The 11,733-nt window shown below is 39.4% G+C and overlaps 1 protein-coding gene across 1 annotated transcript; it reads right to left on the reverse strand.

Moving 5' to 3' along the window:
- Window positions 1-3,337: 3,337 nt before the first annotated feature.
- LOC118256289 (potassium channel subfamily K member 16-like) lies at window positions 3,338-11,733 on the reverse strand. Its single transcript, XM_035563085.1, has 5 exons — window positions 11,521-11,733; window positions 8,365-8,479; window positions 7,658-7,824; window positions 5,037-5,202; window positions 3,338-3,561 (listed from the first exon to the last, which is right to left on the reverse strand). Exons 1-5 carry the CDS (start codon window positions 11,731-11,733, stop codon window positions 3,338-3,340), a joined length of 885 nt encoding a protein of 294 aa, XP_035418978.1.

The following is an 11,733-nucleotide window of genomic DNA, read 5'->3' on the forward strand; positions in this document are numbered from 1 at the left end:
TTAAAATCAGACAGTTTGCACAAAGCACACTACTAAATATAACCCTTTTGAAACATTGCTGACTAGTCATAGAGCATTTAATGTTTACACTCAAATTATGTTAAACAAATTACTGGTGAGGCACAGGGTTTGTAACTACAAGCAAGACTGCGTGCAAACCCAGGGCATCAAGCATGTGCTTGCTAGAAGGAGTTTGGGGAGGAAGAGAAGAGATTAAAGTTCACAGCAAATCTTTGAAGAATCTTGTAATATTTTAACAAACTGACTGGCTCATATTCCTGAATATTCTCTGCAATGTCACTTTGCAATCAGAAATAGTGTTTTACACCTGAGGAGGATACGTGTATATCAGCCTTCTATTTTAAATCTCCAGAGAGACTGGCTCAAATATTTGCAGATGATGTTCTGGTGTTGTCTGGAAGGTACCAAAATTTTGGAGGATGAGAAAGGGCTTGCTGAGTGAGGTTAAAGGGTAAGTGTAAGCCTGGAAGAAGGTTTGGTTCTTGCCTTGCTCTGGGCTGCTCATGATAGCTGCTCAGGACAACGTGCTGCTACTCCACTTCACAGATGGGATGTGGACGCTGCTGGGACACTGCTTCTGCCAGAGGCTGCAGAGCTGAGTTCACGTCCTTCAGAAGTGCTGTCTTCCGCGCGGCCAGGCTGAGCATCTCATAGCTGGTTGTGTGGGCTCCATTCTGCGCAGGGTTTCACTGGTAAAACAGGTTATTAAGAGTCCCTTTGTGCACTCTTCTGGCTCCTTGTAAGCTGTCATGACTGCACAATTCTTCCACATTATTTTTCTTAGCTGGTCAGTTGATAATTGTTGACCAGCTTTTTGTTAGAGGAATAGTACTAAGAAGCACTTGATCCATCCATGCACAAGAACTGGGCCAGTGCTGCCAGTGTGTAGCTCAAAATAAGCTTTATTACAAATGTACGTGACCTTTAGGATCTTCTTAAGATCTTGAAAAATTGACAAAGTGAGAAAGAAATTTCTATTACTTGTATGACAGAGGGGAGGTCATCAGTATCTTTTTCTTCTCTTTTCCAGTATGGCCAGATGTTTGATTTGAGTTTTTTGTTTGTTTATTTTGAGTCTTCTGGCAGGCAGCTTGAGAACTGCTGCAGCTACTGTCAGCCTTACTAAAAGCAGCAGGAGCAAAAATTTCAGAAAATAGTCTCACTGTGCTGCTATTTTGTAAATTAGTATCAGATACAGGGATAATTTTGTGGACTGAGGTAAAAGCAACCCAAACTCCCTGCGGTCAGATGTCAAGTAAGAAAGATTTTAACAAACACTTTGCCAGTAAGTAGTGTATGCATGCTTTTTATCCCTCATAAACCTCGTTATCACTTTTTATGGCATGCAACATAGTGTAAAACAGTTTATATCATCACCTTTACACTACCGCATGTTTTATGGCTGGCTGTGACTAGATAAAGTAAGGCAGCGTGGAAAAAGCGAAGTGAAGGAAACTGACCGGTTATAAATTCAGTAGAACTTTAGCTTTGTCTTTCATACAAACAGACCAGAAATGTCTTACAGTGTTGTCACAAGACAGGTACAGAGTATAGCAAAGGTGATGATGTTATGAAGTGCATATACAAATGTTATGTCCAAGAAGAGAGAATCCTGAAAGAGTATGTTTCTCAGGAGGTTTGCAAAGATCCAAAAAGCCAGACAGGACAGAGGTGTCAGTGACAGAGGTTACAAAAAAAATTGTTGCAGAAATTCATGGGAATGACTGAGGAAGATCAATGCAGAGACCAAGGAGATAGAACCTGTGAGGTAGGTAGGGGTAAGACATCAGGGAAATCTCAGTTGGGATAAGCATTGGAAAACTCATTTTTTAAATGAGTAAACTACAGATGGCGTTCTTACATGCCAGCATTTCAGATTTGACAGCCAGGCTGCACTATGCAGGAGTCAGCAATGAACACCAAAGAAAGAAAGAAAGAAAGCACTAAGTCAGATGAAAGAGCAAGCATCTGTTGGACTCTCCTTAGAAGTCAAAGTCTAGGACAGAAAGTATGTGAGAAGAGATTTGTAACTTACACACAAGTATTTACATGTTTTATGGACACTTCCCCAAAATGAAATATCAAAGTAGCTGCTGAAAGGCTGACATTTGATATTACTGTAGCCTGCCAGCCATAATTAGCCTGGGCCTGGTCTGCATGCCCAGTCATATTTCACTCACACTTTAACATTAAAGTTCCACTTCTAAATGAGTTTTAAAAGAATTAGTTGGTGGTTAATACAAGTTACAAACATACTGAACAAATAGCAGTGTGTACATAATTACGAGCATATCCATAGAATGTGTTAGTGATGGTTAGAAACAATCTAGTATGGTACTCTGGGTGAATGAATAATTGTTTAATCAAGTTTCTATAGTTTACTTTAACACGAAGTGTGACTATAGTTTTCTGTCTCAGTGACAAGCCTGCTATAAGGTATTTGGATGACCTCCTTTGGCTTTTCTGCCTCTTTGGAAGTGGCTGCTGCTACTTTTGTCTTGCAATAACTGCGATAAAGTCAAACTCCCTGTTCCACTGCTAGTGCACCATGCACGACTGAGGGTCAGATTTAACTCAAGAGCCTATCAGCCTTGTTTAGAGGTAAATGGACAGCATCAGTTCTGTACAGTGCATGGTAGTTCTTCAATGAACTGGCCCAAAGCAAATGACAGACTCTAGTAATATTTGTAGTCTGGCTGGAAATAAGGAAATCTGCTCGCATTGAGATTTAGTTTAAAGTGCTCGTTTTGGGTGGCTGTGAAATGAACTTGATAAGGACTGCTCTGAGCCGTCAGTTCTCTTCAAACAGAATTGTAACAGTCCAGACAGCGCTGGGTAGACATAAAATTTGAGAGAAACATTTTAGCCCCGGAACTAAAGAAATGTTATCATTTTATATAAAAGCTGCTAATTTCAGATGATATCAAATAAATCTTAATTGGATGGATGCCATTAAGCAGGTGGCCATTACTGTTGGTATTTCTTTGGGGTTTTGTTTGCTTTCTGCTTGGAAATGAAGAAGGATTTCTGTACCTGACTTTTTCCACTGGCGATTCTTGGTGACAGCACTTCTTATTGGAGCTGGGAGGCAGTCATCCTGGATTCCTTGAATACAAATGGCTATGAGAACTGAATTCCAATAGAAAAAAAGAAAGGATAGCAATTGCTTACTGCAGGAGAAGGTGCCTTTGTTGAGTGAGAACTGCAAGATGAATCCTGGAACAGTTTTACCATGTGTGCTACTTCTCTGAAGGTTTTAATTGGCTCATGCCCTGATGAAAGGTGCTCTTTCAAGACTTCTCTCTGTGTACCTTGCTCAGGTAGGTATGTGGATTCTAGGCTGCTCAGGTTCATCTTCCAGTTTGGTTGTGTCTCCTTCTGCCAAGCTTAAGTCGGGCTTGTGCCACTTCAGCTGAAGGAATTTTTCCATCAAGTCAGCTCCCACGTTGAAGACCAGAGCCAGCCAGGCCAAGCCAAAAACAATCCAAATTGCAGTTAGGCTCCTGTATAGTGGGATATAGTGCTTGTTGGGGTTTGTGCCTGAAAAATCCATGAAACTTCACGTATTAATCTTGACTGCTTTGGACAACATACATAGTCATAACCTCCCCTCCTCTCCCCCACAGATGTGCATGTTTACCAAGTTTGTGTGATCTATGGGCATTTTTTATCAATTATTATTATTATTTTCTTTTTCTTTTTTGTTCAAATTTCAGGTTAAGCTTTGAACAGGTGGCACCAAATCTCTGAAATTAAGGCTATATAATAAAAATAGTCACATCTACAGTTATTAGGTCTGAACAAAACCGAGTGTTCCCAGCTGCTGACAAAAGACAAACATTGTCTTGGAATCACACTGTTGAATCCATATTAGCCAAATTTTACTCAAGGGACACACAGGGGATCTCATCTGATTTCAGAAGGTACGGTTTACTATCTCAGTGATATAGTGATTTCTTTTTGTAGTGTGACATACTTCGGTAACCAGGGTTCAAAATCACTTGGAGAATATTATTTGGGAAATGCAGCCATTTTAAGTGTTTATGAAAATAAACACCCTAGTTATTTTTAATATATAACCTAAAATATAACCTAGTTATATTAAAAATTAACCCCTAGTTTGGTATTTCCACAAAATGAGCAGTTGGTGCAGCTGATACAGATGCACAACAGCACTGCAGCCATCCATTTAGTCTCTGTCATCTAGGTCATTGTGAAGTTCCATAGTGTCCATGGTCAGGATGGGATGGGTTTTTCTCTCTTTCTCTCCTTTCAGGACATAGTTATGACTTCTAGGGTAAGAGAACTACCCCTTATGAAGTAACCAATCCTTTTTCTTTGTTTGTTTGTTTGATTTTTTGTTTGTTTGTTTTTAAATAAGCATATTATATGTACTGTGTTAAGAGCATTTATTCAAATAAGTGGACAGAAAGGTAGCCCCTTACATGTTTCTATTGCTATGCTTCAGCCTAAATCTTTAAAGGCTACATACTGTCACAAGTTTTTTTTTTTAATTTATTATTTTTTTATTATTTTTATTTTTTTCCACAGCTGTCCTGTGTTTGTTAGCAATATTATCCATACTGTAAGTACTTAGCATGTTATATCTGACAGTATTTTGTATTGGGAATGGTAGGCAGTTGCTGAAACAAATCACTATTAGGAGAGCATGGTTCAAAGGCTTAATACTGACAATGAGATTTCATTTATATTCCACCTGTCACATGTGGTTTACATTCATACCAGCCTCAACATAGTCACTGTTGAATTGGTTGTTCAGTGGCATACATGAAATGAGTTTGGTGACTCTCAGCATAGCTGCCAAGAGAAAAATGTCCATCTCATAAATCATCTCATTACTATCAGCTCTCTTTCTCATACCATATTTATAGTGGAATCTATGCTCTCTGTACTTAAGCTTATACTACAGTACCAAATCTCAGCAAAGCACCTCCCAGCGAGGTGAGAATACAGGTAGACAGATAAAATTTACCCATGTTCATCCTTATTATTACCTACTACGTAGTCGCCAAATCCAATGGTGCTCAGGGTGATGAAGGTGAAGTAAAAGCCTTCTCCATAGCTCCAGCCTTCTACGTAACTGAAAACCAGTGGTGGGAACACCAGAAATAGCAAGGTCCCTGTAGTCAGGAAGACAGCCACTGCCAGTGTTTGAACTACCTGAAAGATAAAGGGAAGACGGCAGCTAAATAACACTGAGCATCTGTCTAGTGGAAATTGCTGTTTTGCTCTTAATCACAAACCTGCTCCTGCTGGGAGCAATGTCCAAACAGGGAAGGATAAACCAATGCTTTTGTGCACTGCAGGCTGACCTTGCTGTTTATCCTGCACATAGATATTGTACCTAACCACAAATCCAAAACAATCTCAGAATTAGGAAAAAAAAAAAAAAGATTTTTTTAAAGCTTTTTGCAATGAGTTTTTAAGTACACTCAAGTTATATTTTCAAAATTACTATAGCAACCATAGGAATGAAATGCTCACTTTACATTTCCATTCAAATGGAGATGCTCTTGTAATCACTTGGATCCAGTCTTTTAGGAAAAGCACCAAGTATTGCATAACTCATGATACAAAGATTGGCAAGAACAAATTAGGGTTCTCTTTACTGTGACTGCTTCCAAAGATTTATAAAGTGGCTTGCAAGAGCTCAGCCAAAAATATGTTTGGATGAAATTTGAGTGAAGTCAGTTTGCCTGCTTTTATTTTAAACTTAGAAGCATTCAGAGCAGAACTGTTTTCTGTCAGCACGGGGTAGATCTGTGTCTCTCATTACAAACTGCCTTTTGGGAAATGTTAAGGCCAGCTAAGTTACAGCATATGTGGCTGCACCAGATAGATACACAGAAAGGTCTGCGGATGGGTTGCGACAGGGGAATAGTCCAGTGGTTTGATCTAAGAATTGAGGATCAGAAACTCATGGGTTGCCAGGGAACACAGTCATGGCTCTGGTGAACTTTTGACTGCTGCTGTATAGTCTGATGCAAACTCATTGCAATCGTTTAAAAATGCCCTCAAGGGCATTCAAACCAGAGTAGGGTTTTCTATGCATGTGCCTACTGTGACATGATGAAAAGCCAAACCACTTTGTTTATAAAATGGAAGATCCAGGTATCTTTTTATTTATTCATTTATTTATTACCTCACTCTGTATTTTCCCACATATAAAACAGTTTGCTGAGCTCAAACTAGGGAAACTTGGCATGAGGCTACAGGGTGACTTTGACAAATCACTTCTGCATTATGTACCATGTCTCTCCAGCTGTATAATAATCCTGACCTCATTTGTGAAGCATTTTGAGAATTACTTATCGACACGTTATAGTTGATTTCTGTTCTCATTTAGTTCATTCCAGAAGTGTGATAGTATTTAATTAGACAATAAAGATCATGTAAAACTCTATACTGAAATTCACACTATTACTTTTTACCCTGGCTTTTAAGAGCTTTCTGGTACCAACATATAAGGTAGAGGAAGTAAGTCAGGAATGAGGAAGAATTGATTTTAATTAATTTCCCAAGGCACGATTAAATTGTGGTTAAAAAGAGATGAAACAATTTCTTGGGAGACGCTTTTCATAGTGAAGAAGCAGATAAAGGTCCAAAGCTTTATCTGTTCATAGGAGTTCTGCCAAAAATGAGGTGATGATTCAGTTGTAGGTAAAAAAAAAAAACAAAAAGATCACATCCCTGAATTGCCATTAAAAATCTCAGGAAAGATCTAGCTAATCTAGCTATAGTAGCGTGAAAGTTCTTCTGGTGGAAGAGCTGCATGTATTTGAGGAACAGGCATACGTTAGTCAGCTAAGGAACTTCTTGCTCATATAAAGTAACTTTGCATTTGATGGTACCTATATAGCTTCACCAGAAAATCTTTCCCAGTGTAGGTAGAAACTCTGAAATGTTTCAACATATCTAACACATCTAGTCTCCCTTTTTGGTAACTAAAGGGGTCAATACATTGAACTTTTACTCAGAAACATGCATTAACTTTGTTACAACTGATCTTTGCATATTTTATATTATCAGTGTTTCCCTTATTCCAATACATCTGGACCAGTTCAGTGACTCACCAATAAACTATAGCTAAAGAGAAGGACGATTTATTTACATTTCAAAAAAAAAAAAAAAAAAAAAGGAAGGAAGTGCTAAATTACTGGCACAATCAGGGAAGGTAATTCAGCCAGATTAGCAGGCCAATAAAAATAGTTTGTCTTTGCACAATGCAGACCTAGATTCTGAGATAGATACCAGCATAGGCTAGATAATAAGGGCTTGATTCAGCAATGCATGTATGTGGACGTTTTCTGCTAAAGTCACCACAACTTAAAGAGCCGGCTCAAAATTGAGGCCACACTTGCTTAACAGTTTTGCTGAATCAGGGTCTAAAAAGGCAAATCTGGAGTCCCTCAGGCAAAAGCAAATTACTTTAAAGCTATCATATATAAATACAGTATATCAATTTTCTGATATAGAGGGCAATGTAATTGCTGCAGTTCAAAAAGATGTAAGCACTCTCCAGGAAACCCAATCTAGCAGCCTTACTACTATCTAAAGAACAGTTTTTACTAGTTTTGAAACAGTGGAAAAAAAAAAAGATTGATTCACGCTGTACCTGGGCACGGCCTGGCTTTTGCACCCATCTTTCCAGCATCATCAGATGAGCATTGAGGCCTTTCCCCAACTGATTAAGGAAGGCCAGGTTGAGCGGCACCCCGAATAAGGCATAAAACACACAGAAGACTTGTCCTGCCACGGTGCTGGGGGACCGGTTACCATAACCTGGAACAAAAAGAGAAAACGGCTACATCAAAAGACTTCACAGTCAGGCTGCAGGCCGTCATGGCAATTTCCTAGGCTTGGAAGCTTACTTCTATTAAGCTTCAGGGACCTGGCTGCCTGTGATTTTCCACAATGAAATCTGCCTACAAATTGCCATAGCTTATGATAGACCCCTGTGCATTCACTACTACTAACAGAACATTTAACAAGGAAAATATTACCCTTAGCAAGTACTGCGACTTTCTTTAGGTCTCTGATTTTGTAGTAAGTGCAACTGAGTGCTTTAAAGCAATCTCAGGAGGTACTCCGCATGTACAATATCATATTGTCTGTGCCAAAGAGGTACTTGGCTGTTTTTGCAGATGTAATATGCTGAATAAACAAGCATAACAGGTATAATTTAAAACTGATAGGAAAACATAATCCATAGTAGTCAAGTTGGTCTTAGAGGTGTATTCTGTCCTCCAATTTTATTTTTCTGTGGGCTTTACAGGACAGCTGGAGGAGCCCCCAACTTATAAGAAAAAAAGAGTTCCTCACCTATAGTGGTGACAACAGTTCCTGCAAAAAAGAAGGAGTTGCTGAAGTCCCAGTTACTGGGATTTGTAGAGTTTCCTTCTGGGCTGACCCCTTTTTCCCATGCTTCCATAAGGACCTAAGGCAGAAGAGGTTAAAGGAGCAAAGATGAACAACACATTAGAGCAGATCAGGAAAAATGTCTGGAAAAAAAAAACAACAGCAGAGAAGTAAATGCTGCTTTCCATCTTGAGCAAACAGAGCAATAATTGTGCAGACAACTGAGTAGAGTTTGACTAAAATGACCTGAGAGAGGTCTTATGCTGACATGGTAAAACACTGAAATAGAGCTGGCCAGGAACTAGAACTCTTATCAATGGAGGACTGCCATTGAAGTAGGATTGATTCCACAACTACTTGAAGGCTAAGGGGAGGGGAATGGAGGGTGTCCCCAGACTCATCAAACTGGGAAAATTAAGTGAAGTTATGCCATAAAAAATACAGACAGTTTCTCTCCTTTCCTTCCTAGCATAGTCATTGCACTCCAATTTTAAATTTGGGCACATGTAAATTCATGCTTGTACCTGAGGGGAAGGGCATGGGGAGCATGCTCATTTCTGTTTCCAGCATGTAAGTACTAGTGAGGATGGATTACTTTTTTAGCTATAGCTTCCCAGTAATTTTCAGCTGATACCAGGCTTCTCCTGGTTTGGAGATTAGCTAATGAAATGTACTTTGCCATTCCAGATAGCTCTTACCAGATGATAAAACTACTATCTGCAAAAAAAAAGATCCAGCTCCTATTTGTCTATCAAATACCTAATTAGCTGCCTTAGTGAAGAATGTGTTCCTTTGTTCTCCCTGAGGATACTCTGTATGAAACAGGTTGCCTTCTGCTCAGGGGCTGGAGTTTCAAGAATCTCATTTTTTGTTACATACCAATTTTGAAGTCCAGGTCACAGACTTCATCATTTTGCCAAATGCCTGAAGGACTTGTGAATTCACACTCTTGCTTCCATGGAATGTTTTATGAAGCAGGACATGAACAGAATTCAACAGCAGCTCCAGCCTTAGATGGTTCCATGAGCATTAGACCAAAGAAGATGTTCTTTCTTGATTCAAATATTGACTACAGCCAGAAAGATTGCTTATCTGATGAACATATCCATGACAAGGTAACTGATTTTGCATTGGTTTGGCAATATTAGCTTATATTATCTGTGCTGGTGGATTGGGGATCCTAAATTTAATAGCTAATGTTATTATTCATTAACAGCATTGTTCAAGTCCATCAGATAGGCCAGCTAGGCATCATTGTATGTGATCTCATGATTGAAGAGCCAGAAGAATTTCTTTTCAGTATGACAAAGAACTTATCCATTAAAGGCCTGGTTTCAGAATGGGAAGAACTTGACACATGGTGGTAAGTCTATTACTAGTGATAATTGATATGGAAATAGGAAATGTGGGTTTCAGATTCCAATGTGGGTCTCAGATTCCAGGATTTAGTTTTTAAAAAGTGGAAGTAAGGAAGTACAAATTTGTCAGCTGAGTGGACTGAATCTAGTGGCTGTGTCTATGAATACTATCACACTTTTTAGGCTGGAACTTCTGACATTATGAACCAGCTTCCTTAACCATACAGATAAAATGTACAGTGAGACGATTGCTTCTCTGCACTAGTTTTAGAGTTAGAAATTTCATCTGGAAAGAATTCTATTCCCTACTATTTGTAAGAGCTGGACTAATTTCTTAACAGGGGTTATAAATGACACGTGAGTCATTTATAGGCAGAAGACTATCGTTGAATACTCTGAAGCTTGGTGCATTGTAGCTGATAATTTGGCGCCCTCAACCGGTTTTGTTTGGAACAGCTGAGGTGTGAAATTGTATCTAACTCAGCTGAGAGGCAGCAAAATGTGATTGTCTGAGAGGCCCAGCAGTCTAAGGAAGCTCCACAGGAGCCAGAGAGGAGGATCTGGGCATCCATGAACCCTCCCTAAGGTTTGTAGGGTACCAGAGATTTAACTAAGCCTTTTAACCCTATAAATTATCCCAATTCGGTTTAGAATGAGATTCAGGGTCTTCTTCTCTACTGTTGTTACCACAGAGCCAAGGGAAAAGCGGGTAATACCACTAACTGGTGTAGCTGAGCTGGAAGAAAAGCAGACTTTTTAGGCATGTAAGCTCTTGAAAACTCCAGTCATTTCCTGGAGAAAGCCAAATGTTCCCCAAAAACATGTCATAGTATTAGTCGTCATCAAAACATTGTCCTTGTAGACAGAGTTCAGGCACCTTCTGTTCCCTTTTTGATCTGAACTTCACTGTTTGCTTACACTCGTTTATAGAGTCTAGGTTTTTATGTTGATCTGAAGCATGTGCCTTGGTGGAAATCCTCTGATTCAGACAGTGCAATCTTGCATCCTTTTCAGTGTTTCTGTCAACTTTAATGACCTGAGAGAAAGAGTTCAAACCATTTAGGCACCCAGCTCTGTGTCTGGAGAAATTTTGAGCGTGAAGAAAGTGATAATTCAAGGATTTTTGCCCATTTCTTACAATACTAGAATGACAGGATTTGTCCATAAATAATACCAAGTGAGGGCTTGTAATTTATCTCCAGCCTGTTTTGAGGAATAGATTAAAATGTAATTGAAGATGTCATTAATTGACAATTCATATTGAATAAGAGCTCTTTAGCACTTATTATAAATGATAAATAACACAGCTTATGATGGCTAACCTCATCTTTTGTTTAGAGGCCTGGAAGTGCAGGACTGCCTTCAAGTGCAATAGATGATTTCTGGTAGAAAAGAAGGGCAGAATCTGCGCAACTTTGGGCTGAAGTACCTTGGCAGGGCAACCTACTTCTTGTAAGGTTTTTGTCCCCATGCATAATCTCCATGTAATAATTACTGCGGGAGCTACAAAACATGAAGCCGAAGGTATTATAAGGTAACATAAAGGTTCATTAGCGGTTTTGCAGCTTTTGGGTGTTCATGAATAGATCAAAATAAAGTGGTATGGGAAGGAGCTTGAGAAACCACTGCCTTTCTCTTGTACAGTTAGTCCTCCAATGTTGTGTTTAGCAGATCAATTTACGACATGTTTGGCCAAAACAGTATAATTACTTCTAACAAAAATAATGCTTGAGCCAAAATCATGGGAGCCTGTTCCTCTTACCTGTACGAACTGCTCCAGGGCTTGCCTATCCAAGCATGTGTAGTTCTGCAGGAATTTGAGCTTCTCCAGCTGAAACTGGTCTCGAGAGTGGGTCTCTGCCTGCTTTTCCAGCAGCTGGAACACCATAGCACCGAGGAGGAGGTAAAAGAGATACCCCAGTACCAGCAGTGGAGTCCAGCTGTTCTGCCAGTTGGGTACTGTGAGGAAAGGCAT

Source organism: Cygnus atratus, chromosome 3 (genome assembly GCF_013377495.2).
Source record: "Cygnus atratus isolate AKBS03 ecotype Queensland, Australia chromosome 3, CAtr_DNAZoo_HiC_assembly, whole genome shotgun sequence".
NCBI classification, from domain to species: Eukaryota; Metazoa; Chordata; class Aves; order Anseriformes; family Anatidae; genus Cygnus; species Cygnus atratus.